Source organism: Abramis brama (assembly GCF_963993115.1).
Source record: "Abramis brama genome assembly, chromosome: 24".
Taxonomy (NCBI): domain Eukaryota; kingdom Metazoa; phylum Chordata; class Actinopteri; order Cypriniformes; family Leuciscidae; genus Abramis; species Abramis brama.
Window position 1 is genome coordinate 8,151,995 of NC_139986.1, and position 16,931 is coordinate 8,168,925.

General features: G+C 39.2%; 1 protein-coding gene across 4 annotated transcripts in view; it reads left to right on the top strand.

Annotated features, from left to right (window-relative positions):
• kmt2ca (lysine (K)-specific methyltransferase 2Ca) overlaps nucleotides 1-13,216 on the top strand; it is a 145,344-nt gene extending 132,128 nt beyond the window's left edge. For 2 of the 4 annotated variants that reach the window (XM_084103256.1, XM_084103259.1), the window contains 16 exons: nucleotides 320-484; nucleotides 587-716; nucleotides 2,066-2,213; nucleotides 2,683-2,852; nucleotides 4,365-4,501; nucleotides 4,605-4,824; nucleotides 5,672-5,811; nucleotides 6,475-6,570; nucleotides 6,885-8,037; nucleotides 8,111-8,247; nucleotides 8,666-8,808; nucleotides 9,448-9,622; nucleotides 10,426-10,542; nucleotides 10,659-10,732; nucleotides 11,124-11,232; nucleotides 11,360-13,216. In XM_084103256.1, the coding sequence (XP_083959382.1) occupies nucleotides 320-484; nucleotides 587-716; nucleotides 2,066-2,213; nucleotides 2,683-2,852; nucleotides 4,365-4,501; nucleotides 4,605-4,824; nucleotides 5,672-5,811; nucleotides 6,475-6,570; nucleotides 6,885-8,037; nucleotides 8,111-8,247; nucleotides 8,666-8,808; nucleotides 9,448-9,622; nucleotides 10,426-10,542; nucleotides 10,659-10,732; nucleotides 11,124-11,232; nucleotides 11,360-11,452 (3,207 nt within the window). In that variant the 3' untranslated portion in view covers nucleotides 11,453-13,216. The remainder of the gene's footprint in view (nucleotides 1-319; nucleotides 485-586; nucleotides 717-2,065; nucleotides 2,214-2,682; nucleotides 2,853-4,364; nucleotides 4,502-4,604; nucleotides 4,825-5,671; nucleotides 5,812-6,474; nucleotides 6,571-6,884; nucleotides 8,038-8,110; nucleotides 8,248-8,665; nucleotides 8,809-9,447; nucleotides 9,623-10,425; nucleotides 10,543-10,658; nucleotides 10,733-11,123; nucleotides 11,233-11,359) is intronic. The other 2 variants (XM_084103258.1, XM_084103257.1) reach the window with 2 other exon arrangements.
• The last annotated feature ends 3,715 nt before the right edge of the window (nucleotides 13,217-16,931 follow it).

Below are 16,931 nucleotides of genomic sequence, written 5' to 3' on the forward strand. Positions count from 1 at the left end.
TACATCATTATGATAATAATCGTTACGTACTGCACTTTTGTTGACCTATAATCTATAGTGAAGGGTACAGTGTACAATTATAATTGAGATGTATACACCTGATGTGTAGACTTTACCTATTATTATAATCATCTCTAGAAGTCATTTAATTGTAGCTTACCTACAGTGCTGACATCACTTGTGGTATTTGCTGTAGAACCCATTTAAAACTTTAGTGAGGCTTATGACTGAAATCAGCCAGTAAGTTGGTTGTGGACATCATGTGCATGTATTGTACTGTTTCACTCAACTCATGTTTCTTTCACTCTCATCCTTACAGCAGCTTTCTATGCTGCCACTGATGGAGCCTTTGATCAGGGTAAACTTTGCACATTTCCCCCTGTATGGCAGTGGGCAGTTGAACGGTGAGAACAGGCTCTCTGGATCTTTTGGAAGTGCATCATTGGATGGAGTACCTGATTACTACTCGCAACTCATCTATAAGGTTTGGCTTTTACGTCCTCTTATGTTCTTTTGCTATACTGTAGTTATGTAAAAAAAAAAAAAAAAAAAGAAAGAAAAAAAAGTGTTTTGTTTGTGCTTGTAGCAAAACAATCTTAGCAATCCTCCAACACCTCCTGCCTCACTGCCCCCCACACCGCCACCTGTTGCCAGGCAGAAGCTGTTGAACGGCTTTGCCACTGCAGAGGAACTGGCCAAGAAGGCAGAAATTATGGGTAAGCATGAGAGTATAAATCGTTTGAAATCATTTAGATAAAAAGTTTACTAAGTACAGCATTCAGAGATAAGATTTATATTTAGTTGGGCTGCCCCCTAATAGTCGAAGAGAAGAGGCTTAGTCGACCAAACTTTTATTAGTCGGTTAGTTGCAGAAAAAAAACTCTGCAGGAAGTGGAAGTCACGCCCATGAGGGACAGATCGTTAACAGCGGGTTCTTATAATTACAGTATGTCGAGCAAGAAATCCAAATGTTTGCCTATCATCCATCAACCTCAAATATGGCTTATCATTTGAAATGTAAGTAACTTGGCTGCCCGCTCTAACATTAATCTAGATAAATGTGTGCTATTATTGGGCAATATCCAAGTGTTCGTGCGGAGTGTGGAAGCTAAAGTATTAGCGCGTATTTACTGCATGACATGGAGGTGCCGACGCGATCACTTGTATTTTTTTCCTGGTAACAGCGGAAACACTCCGTCAGTTTTGGTCATACAGAGAAGAGCAATGCATGATTTTAAACTACTTTTATTTGTATAAACTCACATGTGCTTTTGTAAAATAAATAAAATCAAACAGGATACGCTTTCTGCCGTCTCGGTCTCTGTGAACTGGAGTGCGTCACAAAAATAAACCGAAACTCAGCGTATATGCTACTTGCCTCACAGACATGAGAAATATGTCTATAGTAAGCTTGAAATGTCTACTTTTAAGATTAAAAAAAAAATCGAAAACAAATATTCTCTGATTATGTAATCCATATGAAAGTTGCATTTCTTTCTAAAGGCATGTCCACTATACTGCGGAGATGGCGAGTCAGCATCGTCAACTTCATCTTTGCAGCCGACACTGACTCAGAAAACACTAGTTTATTAATAAACAATTAAAATGCCTCCTTTCTATTTTTTCAGACACATTCATAATCATTACGGTGCTTTGCGGCCAGCTTTATGCGCACACTTGAGTACGGAATAGGCTATATACTCCATCCCCCATATATTTAAGTAATTAAATTAATATAAACGTGCGATTAGTCGGATTAGATGACATCGGTTTGACCTTTTCTAAAGGTTTAGCACATCCTTTTACTGGAGAAAAAAAGATATAAACCCATACACACATTAGGGAACAACATTGAAATCTCAAATAGTTAATGAACATACTAAATCTTGGCTAATAACTTACCTGTAAAATACTTATTATAGTTCATAATAGACAAGAAAATATTAAATGTTTCATATAGATGTCATGTAATAGTGTAGGTATTTTTCTTATAATTATACATTAGCTATACAGCCAAAAAATACTCTTTGGTTAACATTATTTGTTTGTGATTACATCTCTTTAGTTTCTAAAAGTTTGGGTCAGAAGCAGCTCACTGCTCCATTCAAAGCTGAAGATGACCTGCTGGGACACACCATCACTCAGGGCCCAAAGACTGTTGATGTTCCTGCTTCGCTTCCCACTCCACCCCACAACAACCAGGAAGAACTTAGGTAGGTTTTCAGGGCTTTTACACATTATTCTAGTCTCATGTAGCCAATCGTTTGGCCATGAACAAAAATCCTAGCCCATAACATTGTTTATTCTGCCCTACTTAGACAAGGAGGAATGATGTGTTCAGTGACCAGAAAACAATTTCATTATAAAGCGGGTTATAATGAATCTTAAATGTCTGACACTGAGGGCCAAGCAAAATCAATATTTGTGCCAAAGATATCTAGTTTAATTACAGATGTTTTTTGTTTTTTTTAGATTTGATGCAATGAAACTTACAAAAAAATAGTTCTTCAAAAGCTTTCATTGTAACGTTATTGACTTTTCAGACTGCTCTTGACACATTTTTGTGTGCAATATGCATCAGATCCATAGGTCAGCTGTCTGACACTGAGACTTCCCATTGTTGACCATAACATTTTGGTTTTATGTCAATGTGTATATAATGGTTCTGTGTGTCTTTAATAGGGGTCAGGAGCATTGTGTGGACAGGGACACTCCAGACAGTTTTGTCCCATCATCTTCTCCTGAGAGTGTGGTTGGCATGGAGATCAGCCGTTATCCAGATCTGTCTAGAGTTAAAGAGGAGCCACCATCCCCTGCTGTCTCTCCAGTCATTCCTATACTGGATAGTAACGGTAATAAAAATAAAAAAAACTAATGGGAGAGACAAATAAAACTAGTAAGCCACCAGCTGAGAAAACATTTTAATACATCATGGGCACACAGTTGATGCGAAAGCTGTTTAAGAGATGTGGCGGGGTGAGTGAATATAGGGAGGCATCCATTCCGCCACAGAAGGCAGACATAACTAATTCTGCATTCTAATTTTGGTCGAATTATGAAGCAAAATTGGATGTATGCTTCACTACAATGCTACAATGCATTACACAAATCTCATTGGATAAGCAATACTCATATGTCATGCTGTTGTACTGAATATCATCACTGCTGGAAAACCTGAGGACTCGAGTCCTAAGGCTGAATCATAGCCATGCCGATGTTTAGTACAACAGCACAACTGCATGTGTAAAACTGCTAAATATAATTAATTAAATACTAGGGGTTGAACGATTTTTTTAAGTTAACATTTATGCAATTAAATCCACTGATGATATCATTAATGAACAAATAAGCCTGAACATCGAGCTGAGACTTGAACACAGGTTGCCTTGTATATAGCTATGGCATATGACACAGCGCTGCCCACAAGGCTATTGCTCCTACATAACAGCTTATTTTTATCAGTTCTTTTGTCTTTGGGTCGTTATTTTTCTCACAGATTTCTGCTCGTTCTAAATCAGATTCAGATAAAGTAGCACAGTAAAGATTAAATTTATATGAATGCATTAGTGAGAGAGCCATTGCGTGTGACTTCATTCTACCTGGCAGCATATCTCTACTAATAGTGCAGCTGTGGGTTTTAGTTTCTAATAAATATATGCTATAACAGTTTCTAAGCTATTTTATTGATAAATCACAGAACAGTGTTGGCAATACATTTCTGCTAATGTTTCTGTGCGCGCAATCCGTACGTGATGTGCGAGCTGTATGTATGTGCGTTACAATGCAGCAGCGCATTCGTTTAGAACGGCGATTAACTTGCGTGTACAATAAGCTGTTTAAAATGTGCATTCACCCGATCAATTTTGAGCATCCAGATGGTATAATAAACAAACATATCTTGTGGAGCGGATTATGCATTTATTTTTCATTTTAACTGTTGGAAATAGACCGTAAAAGTGGACTTCAAAGATTTTTTGTCCTATTGCGCTCTCTATAGACCATGGTTTAATACTGGTGTGTACTATTGTTTTTTGTGCTTATTAGAGTTTTACCAAAGTCCCTTTCAAAACAAGTCAGTTCAGTTTGTAGCCATCTTGGAAACAAACATTCCATTTTCTCCAATTCCTTGTAATACCAGTGTTCCCGTCTCAGCAATATGCTGTCTCATCATTTCAACATGCTGTTAAAAAAATCTATTAAAATCAGCTTTGAGTCAAGTCTTCTGTGTACTTTACATGAGCAGCAATATTTGTGCCATAAAAGGTTGCTGCCTAAATAGGTAGAAGTATGCAACAGGGCAGCATAAGGTTTTGGAGCACAGCTGGATACTGTCAACTAACAAAACCTTGCTTTTTTCCCTATAGGTTCTGAAGGCAGGCAGTGGGAAGTCAAGACAGAGCCACCAAGCAATTTCTTTGCTTCACAATTTGGACAGCACTCTACATGCTTAAGAACTGACCTGGTGTCTGTATCTGTTACTCTGAACCCATTGGCAACACATGTGAGTGCCTGCAGTTATATTATCCATTCTATATCAGTAAATACTTGTTTAAAGCAAGAATGATTACATCTCACCTCTGACCATGTGTCCGTTTGTTTCCCAGAATATACCAGGAGTAGTGTCAGCACTGGCGAACATGCTTTGTGTGTCCATACCCAGGAACTATGAGGTGATTCGCTCACCAGGCCAAGAGCACCGCAGCTCAATAGACATGTTTAGTGAACTTAGGGTCCCCCCTCAAAATGCTCTGTTCCACCAACAGCCTGGTATGAGGCTTCTCAGACCACCAGGTGCCCCACTATCACACCAAACATTCATTGAAGGTAAGTATATGTGAAACAAGACAAGCACTCATTTCACCCACATCAACAGACTACTAGGTGCAAACAAATGCAGTTATTGACTTTGCTTGTCAATATCGCATGGCTGCATTTAGCAGAAACTTAAAGTACTTAATGTTTCTCTCAAATGGTTTAGTGACAGACCCCCAATTGTGAGGTACTATCTGTTGAGTTTATTGGCCGTTTTCAAAATAATGTTCATATGTATTTTTAAATCAGAGCACAAAATCAACATCGATTTTTATTTTTCTTCAACGTGGTTGCTTGAAGTGCTCAATTTATTTAGTTTCAAATACATTTTCTCTTTTGTGATTTCAAATACATTTTCATATTTTAATGACAGAAGTGAATTATAAATGCAATTCATTGCAATTAATTTGCTTAATCCTTATGTTCTGTTTGGGGTCTTAGAGATTTCATGACTACATGCATCACTAACAAAACTTGCAGCACTTTTTCTTTCAGATGTACTTAAAACATCATGTTTGTGCTTAGATAAAAATTTAAGCAGTAAAAATATTAAATGCACTTCACACACACATAACAACACTTTTTCCAATGTTTAGATCAAGTTCTTTAAAAAGCTATGTAAGTATAGCAAAGGTCTTTTAAACGTCTTAACAGACAGTAATGGTAAACGACTAGACATCTTTGTTTACCTCATTGCAAGTTGAATTTATTTCAACCTATTCGTAAAACAGTACATGCAACTCACTTAAAAGGACAACAAAAATTGTCAAAACATACAAGCTTAGTCATGTAATTTGTCAGAAGTTTTCTGGCAACTGCATGATTTGTAGGTTTGATTGATATGTTTCTTATATTACAGGTTCAGTTGTGGTCAGACCAGACTATCAGATGGGTGGAAGCAGTCCAGGGCCTAAACCACAGTGGTGCTCCCATTGCAGGGTGGTGATTCTTGGAAATGGAGTTCGAAAGTCCACCAAAGACCTGCCAATAAATAAACAGGTATTCAACACACGTGATTGAAACTCCAAAATTGCCCTTGCCAGATGACTGTCATTTATAGGATATGTATTTTAATGTCTCCTGGATGTCTTGAGTCATTAGACCTCATATCACCCCCTAAGGGATGTGAAATTATTTGTTCAGCAAGTTGGTGTGGGTCTAGACTACATCCTCTGACGCAGCACTGAAGAAGGCTGAAGCCGAGGGCCATAAAGCACTTGAAAATGTGCAACCCCCTCAAAGCCCCTCAAGGAGGCACAGAATAGAGCTTAAATTATGCTAATCCGGCCCCTGATGGGAAGTGAAAATCTGCCCTGCTGCAGTCACTGAGTTAACTGACATTACTCAAGGGAACATGTGTACCGAGGCACGTTTTGTTTAAGGGTGTAAGATGCCCAAGTTCAAAAACAGTTAAGCCCATTTCAGGTCATTTAAATCATGGGGCACCTTTGATGTCTCCCACCCTTACCTCCTCTCTTTTCTTTTTATAGTATGCAAATCTAATTTCCTATGTCATCAGCATAGGTTTGCAACATATGCAAGCTTTGATCTCTTGCCAGTGAGGCACTTCGATCTAATGATAATTTGCAGCAGTAGATGGAAAATGGCACGCCCTGTTTCCTGTCTAGGGTGAGCCTGATCTTACAGATGTTCTTTCTACAGGGCCATGGAGGATCTGAGGGCAGCCTTGTCTTCTGCAGCCATAACTGCTTTGTTCTCTATTCAGCCTCCATGCAGAACAAATTGGTAGATGGCAAAGTAAGTATAAACCACAACAAATTTTGAGTCACTAGCTGACAGTGTGGGATCTACTGCTATATGTAGAAAGCCAAGTTATGTTACCTACTGATAGAGTGTAATAGATGACTATTTTAATGATGCCTATAAATAAACTATAAAAAAAAACTCTTAAAAAGTGCGTTAAACGGCCTCATTACTATTTTAAATCTAACTAAAACTGCTGATGCTATTTTCTTTGAAGATAACAGTTGCCTTATTGCCCAAAGAATACAAACTCAAAATTCCTTTACTTCAGTGTTTAAGAGTGTTTTTGATTTCTCCTGCTCTCACAGCCAAACTTGCTTCCACCATCTGACTCTGAGGATAAGCATAATCCCACTAAGGTGTTTCATCAATACAGTAACAATATATCCGATCTTGACGTGCGCTGTTTGGCTCAGCTGCAGCCCAAGCAGTCTCCACCCCCAACTCCGATGATATCCTTCCCCTCCATCACTTCTGAGACACTCCGAGGAGATAGCAAGTCTGATACTCTAAAGGTCACAGTGAAGCTTAAGCCTCGGCCACGAGCGGTACACAACGGTGTGGATGACCCTCGATGTTCATTTGGGAAGCGCTGGAAAGCTTTACGTTGGAGAAAGTGGAGTGTTCAAATTGTGGTGCCTAAGGGTAACTACCACCTGCCAGGGGAGGAAGAGGTTGATGAACTACTGAAGAAACTGGGGACGTCTCTTAGGCCTGAGCCCATGCCCAAAGACTTGCGCCGCTGCTGCTTCTGCCACGAAGAAGGTGACGGGCTCACTGACGGGCCGGCCCGTCTACTAAACCTTGATCTGGATTTATGGGTGCACCTCAACTGTGCCCTGTGGTCTACTGAAGTCTATGAGACCCAGGCTGGAGCTCTCATTAACGTAGAACTGGCCCTGAGGAGAGGCCTATCGGTGCGCTGTACATACTGTCAGCAAATCGGTGCAACGAGTGGCTGCCACCGTTTGCGTTGCACTAATGCATACCATTTTACTTGTGCCCTTAAAGCACAGTGCACATTCTTCAAAGATAAGACTATGCTGTGCCACCTGCACAGACCCAGAGGAACCGGCTCAATAGGAGGTGGGCTGGCAGGAACCGAGCATGAACTTCGCTGCTTTGCCGTGTTCCGTAGGGTCTACGTGCAGAGGGATGAGGCACGGCAGATCGCCAGCATCATCCAGAGGGGTGAGCGAGAACACACCTTCCGTGTGGGCAGCTTGGTGTTTCACTCAGTTGGTCAGCTGCTTCCTCACCAGATGCAGGCTTTCCACTCGATGTCTGCCATTTTCCCTGTGGGCTACAAGGCCAGCCGGATCTACTGGAGCATGCGTCATGGTAACCGCCGTTGCCACTACGTGTGTTCCATCGATGAGAGAGACTGTGACCCTGAGTTCATCATCCGTGTGGTGGAGCAGGGTTATGATGACTTGGTTCTTACTGGATCCTCACCAAAAGGTAAGCAATAGTTTTGATAGCGCTGTCAACCAGGGGAGTAATTATATAATAATTTCCTCGTGTTGTGGTGCAGGTGTGTGGGATAAGGTTCTGGAGCCTGTGGCGGAGAGAAGGAACGAGGCAGGATCTCTGAAGCTCTTCCCTGTTTACCTGAAGGGAGAGGACCTATTTGGACTGACTGTTTCTGCTGTTACCAGGATTGTGGAATCTGTAAGTGACAGCCAAATCTTGCTTTTAAGAGCTTATCAAGTAAAGAATGCTCTGATGTTGCATTTGACAGATAGGAATGTTTAAGATGTGTTTGTGGGTATGGAAAGAGGCTGATCAGTTTAAAACAGAGCAGAAACATTGAAAATTCGATTTCTGAAAGCACATGGACATTCATCTCTGAAATTGGTGAATGGACGTCTACTATTTAACTTTGGTTGGCTAGGCAGACTCTCTAAATCTTTGCAATTGCCAAAGCGTAAAGAAATACCATTGTGCAAATAATTTCTTTGGTTACATGTCTTATTTGATGTGATAAAATGTCATACGCTGAAACAATTTTACCCGAGACAATTATACTATCTCTTATTTTGTGTAAATGTTCCTGGTGTTGTAACATTAATCTTTTGGGATTGTTTAGCTTCCTGGAGTGGAGGCATGTGAGCAATACACGTTCCGTTATGGCCGTAACCCTCTGATGCAGTTGCCTTTGGCCATCAACCCCTCTGGATGTGCCCGCTCTGAACCTAAAGCTTGCACACATGTCAAGAGGTTTGTGTTAAGGTATTCTGTATAAATTAACCTTTTTTCGTCCATGTTTGTTTTGGACTTCCTGCTTTCCCTGTGGTCTGTGAGTTGAACATCCATTCATGTCCTGGTTCAGCCCGTGAGCTCAGTTTACTGTTAGTCAATGTTGCCGATTTATCAATCATTGTGCATCCATTTTAACATGATAAGAGAAAGACTAAGTGCAGTAAAGCTATGCAGTGAAGACAAGAACAGCTCCAACTGATTCAGTGATTAAAACCAATCCGATAACTCTGGTTATGAGTCAGCTTTTTTTATTTTATATATCGGTCAAAAAGACTTGAAAACCATTTAGTCATTTGTTTGTGAATCATGCATTGTTCATGCTGTGTACACATGTTGTCTATTTTTTGTCTTTGTATAATTTCTCTCATCACAATGAAATCAGACTGTTCACACAAATCTTAATTTCTTTTGCTGTAGCACTGTAGATTCATTATAGGACTAGACAAGACGCTTGGTCCGCTTTAGCGGAAGAATGCAATGCAAAATTAGTTAACAGATCTGAACAGCATAAACATCTTTCTGATATTTGTGACTGAATTTGACCCAATATGAGCCAGTCCTGCTCTTTGTTTTTTAAATAAAGCACATATGCTTGTGTTTGTCATGCAGGCCTCACACCCTGACCAGCAGTAGCTGCTCTAAGGCCCTGCCGAGCTCTGGGAACCCGGCTGAGATGGGTGTCGCACCATACAGCAAGCAATTTGTCCATTCCAAGTCCTTTCAGTACCGTCGTATGAAGGCTGAGTGGAAGTCTAACGTCTACCTAGCTCGTTCACGTATACAGGTAGAAATATTATAATTATGGCTCAATGTTTGGAATAGCATGCTAACATCTACTCGTAATATTTCTGCAGTATACATTGTATATATGCTGTTCACGGTCACGCAAATTGTTTTTTGGATCTGCACGCTAGTGTAGGTTACAATCTCACACTTTAATATTATTTATATGTGACAATAAGGAATGACTACCTCAAAATATAGATCTGTATGCAAGTTCGATATACAAACACCTTAGCTATTATCACGTGCCAGTGATTATCCCTTCGCTTGCCAATGTTAACACCCGTGCCATAGGTTGCCAACCCCTGGCATAGACTACCCAGATAACCTTGCATTTGACAAAATGTGCCAGTACACAATGTGAGATGCTGTTTCCCATAATGCAATGCACTTAACTATACCTTCTATCTTTCTGTGAGTGGAGGGGGTATTTTTGACATTTTTACTTTTAGACTGCAAGGTCTAAAATGCCAGTTACGCTAAATTAAATAAAAAATACAAACCATTTTTTATTTCCAGTATAACTGGACCGCCACTTATATGCTACATAAAGAGGTCACGGTACAATGCCATAGCATGCTACTATTTAAAATGATTTTGGAAAATATTAAGTGAAACAGTAGGCGTTACATGATAAAGATGTAATGCCCACTGTTTCACTTAATATTTTCTGATTACACTAAGCCGTATAAAGTTAGTACCATGCAGTATATAGAAAAAAGTAAGCTAGTATTCCAATCTGAAGAGAAACTTTATCTTAATTGTTTAAAAATGACTCCAACCTTTTGCATTATTTTAATCCAGGGTTTAGGGCTGTATGCTGCTAGGGACATTGAAAAATACACCATGGTTATGGAATACATTGGTACCATCATTCGCAACGAGGTGGCAAACAGGAAAGAGAAGATGTACGAGGCACAGGTATGCATTATTATAAAATTGAATTTGAAATAATCAAAAGTCATGCTGAACAAGCACTTGTTCTGTCTAAGTGCTCGTCAATTTTATTTATTTATTTTTCTTAATTTTTTTTGCAGAATCGTGGAGTCTACATGTTTCGCATTGATAGTGAGCATGTAATTGATGCGACTATTACAGGAGGACCTGCAAGGTGGAAAATTAACTTGAATTTCTAAAAATGCCAACACTGTTAGCTTAGATATTAAGGCCAGAAACATAGTCTACACAAGTACGCAAACACAGTTACAAATGCTTAGCCATGCCTTTGCGTGTGTGTGAGCATTCATGTAGATTTTAATATCAACCAACTTTAACTTGCTCAGTACATAGTTGACCTGAAAGAGAAAAACCATTGTAGAAGATTGTGTTGCGACAACACTGAGAATGCAGTGCATACTTGGTTTATGCTATGAATTGCTTTCTAACACACATCAGAAAGCAACATCGCACAAAATCAAGCTTGCATAGCTTGCGTAGCATGTTTCGGCCCTTATCTGCTTAATCCAGTTTAAATTTAATCTAACAATCCTTTAATCCACTAGGTATATCAACCACTCCTGTGCACCCAACTGCATTGCTGAGGTTGTAACCTTTGAGAGAGATCACAAAATCATCATCACTTCCAACCGCAGAATCCAGAGAGGCGAAGAGGTAAACCTAGTTTATCCCACCAGTCTGAAAGGCATTCGTTCCCCACATACTATCAATAAAATGCGGCCTTTGAATCAATTAGATTGATGTCTAACATTTTGGTCACATGTTTTTTTTTCTATTCCAGTTGTGTTACGACTACAAGTTTGATCTGGAAGACGATCAGCATAAAATCCCTTGTCACTGTGGTGCAGTTAACTGCAGGAAATGGATGAATTGAAAGATGTCAGCAAAACATATGCATTCCTTTTTATTTGTTTAGGCCCAGAAAACAATTTTTTACTTCAATTCTGATAAACGAAAACGTTAGGGCACGATTTAGACCTCATAACTGTAAGAAAGTTCAAACATCTGTTTTGGTTCAGTGGCGGATGAGATGATGTAGTTTATGATTGAGCACCTTCACCTTAAATATAAACCGGCTGCACACTGGTAACTCTGAATTGCAAAGACAATGTAAATGTTTTTTTTTTTTTTCTGCATGAGAGATGAGACAATGGCGAGCGGTAAACAGGATTTTCAGGTGGGCTTAGGCTTGAAAGTGCTGGCCACAGCCTTATTTAGATATAAAGAGGCAGGTCCTCTGGGTAAAGAAATATATATACACAAATATATACACACATAGTTACAGAAATGTAGACACCACTGAACAAGGAATGTACTGAGAAGACTTCCTTAGGGATAAAGCTAAGGGACTTATTAACTTGCACTAAAACAGAAAGATACCGTTTAAATACTTGATTCCATGAGTCAGTTTATTTTTTCCTTTGTTTTGATTTCTGTAAAATACGAGACAGCTTTTGTATTTATTATTGATTGAAGCTATTTTTTAAAGATGTGGAAACGCAGAGAGTCGAGCTGCTGGGAAAGCCTGCCGATTGGACAGAACGTTACTTTGTACGATGTGTAAATATCCATCTATAAATGACAATTTTTAAATACTCGACCAAATGTTACCTTAACTTTATCATAGCTGTCTGGGTGACCTTTTGTTTGTTTTCAAAAAAAAAAAAAAAAAAAAAATCAAAGTATTTAAGAAGGATGTCAAGATATCATTTTGAGAGTTTATGTATTGTATAAAATTGTACAGAATCTGTAAAAATGAAAGAATCAGAGTATTTTTGTTGTATTTAGAATGTAGAATCAATATTGTCTAAAATGATCTGACCACTTGAAGAACTGTTTTCTTACTTTTGCTTTTTTTCTGTTGCCATTTTTATATATTTCCGCAGTCAAAACGAGCACCAATCATGCTGAGGTGATTGTGACATCTTAATTCTGCTCATCAGATTAGCGTGTGCTGTGAATTTCCATTTGAAGTCACCCATAATGCATTTGATAGTTCCCCATGTCGAGCACGAGCCGTTCTTAACGCTCCACAGCGTAGAGTCACGTTTAGAACTTTAGAGATGAAGTTCAATGCCTTTCACATTCAGAAAACTCAATGCGTAGACATTTAATGAAATGTAAAGTATGCTTCTTTCTTGTTTACATTTAAAGAATAAAATAAGATTTATTTTTGGTTTTGATTTGTGGAAAAGTAAAAATCATGGTATGATTTCACAAACTCACTGAAATTAATGAAATAATTTAAACTTGGTAGTGGCACTTTGCTGACCTGTTTGAAATGAAGTTTTTCATGTGCACAGCTAATGTGGACTGCTGCAATTGTTGCTATTCTTAAACAGTCCTGAGCTTGTAATATACATGGCATGATGTATTTTTTCAATTTTCAGATAAATCAATTGTACATAATTTTCTCAATGACTGGCTGTAATAAAATTTGTTTCTTGGATATTTTTTCCCCTTGTACAATATTCGGACATTTAACAGTATTTGTCTTTTTCTTTGTCCTGTATAGTAGTATCCAATGTTAAAACTGAGCTTTTTTTTTTTTTTGGAATATACAGCGTGTGGGTTTTGGAGTTTGTGGAATCAGATTTAGAAACATTTACAAAAATAAAATAAAATATTTTACATCATATTCCTTTTTCTGTGTGCATTGTTCATTGAGGTTTAATCAAAAAGGTATCTAAGTTCATGACTATATTCAAATGCACTTTTAGATGGATGCAAGTCCTGGAGTCTTCATAACAAGCAAAGAAAAACGAAGAAAGTTAAGCATGCATGTAAGGGTTCTTCCATAAAATTTTCAGGAGACACGTATGGAGTCAACAAAGTGTACTTTTATTGCCTGTAACACTTACTTAACAACACTTTGTGCAGGGAGAAAAAAAACACACAAAAAAACCACTGATTCATAAATTGTGCATCAGCACACAACTGAGTTCTGGGTCTCAGATGTTTACTCAGGGATCCCTCACCCGAACTAACTCAGCCACAGAAAATGAAGCCCTTTTAACAAGCTGGACCAAACCATTCTTAGAATTACAGGGGTCTCACAAGTTCTCAATTACATCAGACTTAAAAAGGTGAAAGAAAGAAATACTTCTATACACAAACTCACAAAAACCAAAATAAAAATCACATTTATCATAGTCATAATGAAAATACACTTAAAAATACACACACAAAACATCTTTTAAACATTCAAATTAACACACAACCCCCTAGAACATTATCCCCAAACTACATTTCCCATAATTCCCAACTAAATATATAAAGGACACCAGGAAAGGCCGCGCCCTTTTAATTCCAAGCCTTTGTTCCATGCTGCAGTCATGGAGCCCGGCGGAACCATGGGTAAGATGTACACATTTAAACAAACTTAAATAAAATGTTAAACCCATAACTTGGTTGTGGTCTCATTTACTCACTAGCGTGCACTCTAGAAATAAATGATTATTGACTTTATTGCTCATTGGGATTTACAGCACCAAAGAGACATGTGTTTGGGTAGATAACATTTAAAGAAACAAAATAATTAGTAAATAAACAGACAAAAACATTAATCCTCTAAAACAAACAAAATATCACTTCATATTCAAAGTAAACTAAGTGCTCATTCAGTGTGGCCTTAGCCATCACATTTCCCCCCACCTATACATTCTCGCACGGTGAGCGAGAAAGAAAATCGGCTGCTATATTTTCGACCCCCGGGCGATGCTTCACTGTAAAACGAAAGGGTTGTATAGATAAAAACCATCGTGTCAAGCGAGAATTTGTATCTTTCATCCTATTCAACCATTTCAAAGCTTTATGGTCCGTTTCGATAACAAAATCTCGGCCGAGCAAATAATATTTCAATGAGTCGAGAGCCCATTTCAAAGCTAAACATTCTTTTTCCACCACAGAATATCTAGTTTCTCTGGGAAATAATTTCCGACTCAAATACACCACGGGATGCATTCCTCCGGTCTCTTCCTGCATCAAGACAGCTCCCAACCCTAATTCGGACGCATCTGTCTGAAGAACGAATGATTTTTCAAAATCAGGACTACATAAAATGGGTTCATTGCTCAGCACCCCCTTTAGCTCACAGAATGCTTCTTCAGCGGGTGTAGTCCACTGCACTTTGTTAGGATTCGTCTTTTTAATTAAATCAGTTAACGGTGCCGCGATGGTCGAGAAATGGGGAATGAATTTCCGATACCAACCGACTAAACCAAGAAATGATCTAATTTGTTTTTTTGTAGCTGGAAGTGGACAGGATTGAATAGCACGGAGTTTCTGCACTTGAGGCTTAATAACTCCATTTCCCAATACGTACCCCAAGTACTCGGTCTCGGTTTTTACTAATGAACATTTTGCGGGATTAATGGTTAAACCGGCATCTTTAATTCGTTGGAAAACCGCTCGAAGATGTTGAAGGTGATCCTCCCAAGATGTACTAAATATCACAACATCGTCCAAGTAAGCTGCCGCAAATCCTCCCAAACCATCCAATACGGTATCCATCAATCTTTGAAAAGTCGGGGGTGCCCCGTGCAAGCCGAACGGTAACACCCGAAAATGCATTAGCCCCCTTGGTGTACGGAAAGCGGTCAGCTCTCGCGACTCCAAGTCCAGAGGCACCTGCCAGTACCCTTTACTTAAATCGATAGTACTAATGAACTTAGCCTTTCCGAGTTTTTCAATTAACTCCTCAATACGAGGCATAGGATACGAATCGAATTTGGAGACGGAATTTAAATAGCGAAAATCAATACAAAACCTGAGGGTATTATCCTTTTTTTGGTACCAACACCACCGGATTACACCATTCACTCTTTGACGATTCAACTACACCCATTTGCTGCATCAATGTTACTTCATCTTCGAAAGCTGTCAGCAATCGTTCAGGGATGCGATAGCTCATTCGTTTTGGATGCGCATTTTCTTTAAGCACTATTTTATGCTTTGTAACTGTGGTATAGCCTGGCTGATTTTTAAACAACTCCGGATCACACAATTGCTGAATTTGAGCTTGACGGTCTACAGGAAGATGACTAAGGTCAATAGGCAGCGAAGGTTGACTACCAGGTAAATATTGCTCTTCTGGCTCCTCCTCATCCTTCACTAGTCGGATCAGATTAACAACTGTGCTCTCACTCTGCGAGTACCATCTCTTCAACAAATTAATATGCAACACCCGATGTGATCGTGCCTTGCCTGGGGTTGCTATCTCATAAGTGGTTGTTCCTATTTTTTTAGTTACTTCAAACGGCCCTTGCCATTTACCCAAAAGTTTATTTTCGGAGGTAGGAAGCATGACGAGAACTTTCTGACCTGGTTCGAAAGATCGTGTCTTCGCCTTCCTATCATACCACGTCTTTTGTCTTTTCTGGGTTTCTTTCAAATGGGCAGAAGCAAATTCAGTCATTTGTTGCAATTTTTGTCTCATGGCTAACACATAATCAATAACATTTGTTTTGACTGAAGTCCCCGAATTCCCCTCCCACAGCTCTCTCACAAGGGACAATGGTCCCTGCACTTCATGGCCATACATGAGCTGGAATGGCGAAAACCCAGTTGACGCCTGCGGAACTTCCCTATAAGCAAACATAAGATATGGTAGCCACTGATCCCAGTCGGTCCCCACCTCATTCACGAATTTCCGAAGCATTTGCACTAAAGTTTGATTAAATCTCTCTACCAGGCCGTCTGTCTCCGGATGATAGGGAGTTGTTTTTAATCCTTTTATTCCCAACATCTGATACACCTGTTGCAGAAATTGAGACGTGAAATTCGTTCCTCTATCGGTCAGTATTTCTTTTGGAATACCTACTCTAGAAAAAAACTGAACCAGACATGAAGCGATAGCCTTAGCTTTGATGTTTTTTAACGGAAACACTTCTGGAAACCGTGTCGCATAATCACAAATGACTAACATATACTTATAGCCGGTCTTACTCCGTTCCAGTGGACCTACAATGTCCATTCCCAGCCGCTGAAAGGGAACATCAATGACTGGTAAGGGTATTAATGGTGCCTTACGAGGTTTGCGAATTCCACAGCATTGGCATTCAGGGCAAGCTCTACAAAATTCAGCCATGTCCTTAGACATTCCCAACCAGTAAAAATGTTTACTAATTCTAGAATGAGTCTTTCGCCTCCCCAAATGTCCAGCCCACGGGATGGAATGCCCCAGTGTCATTACTGTATTACGTACACTAACAGGTAACACCACTTGTAATTCATCCCCTGTTTTACGATACAGCAAATCATTCATTACACTGAAGGATTTCCCTTGAAACATGAATATGTTTGACCCTGTTTGAGCTGCCTCTACCACCTGGGAATACAATTTAGAAATTTCA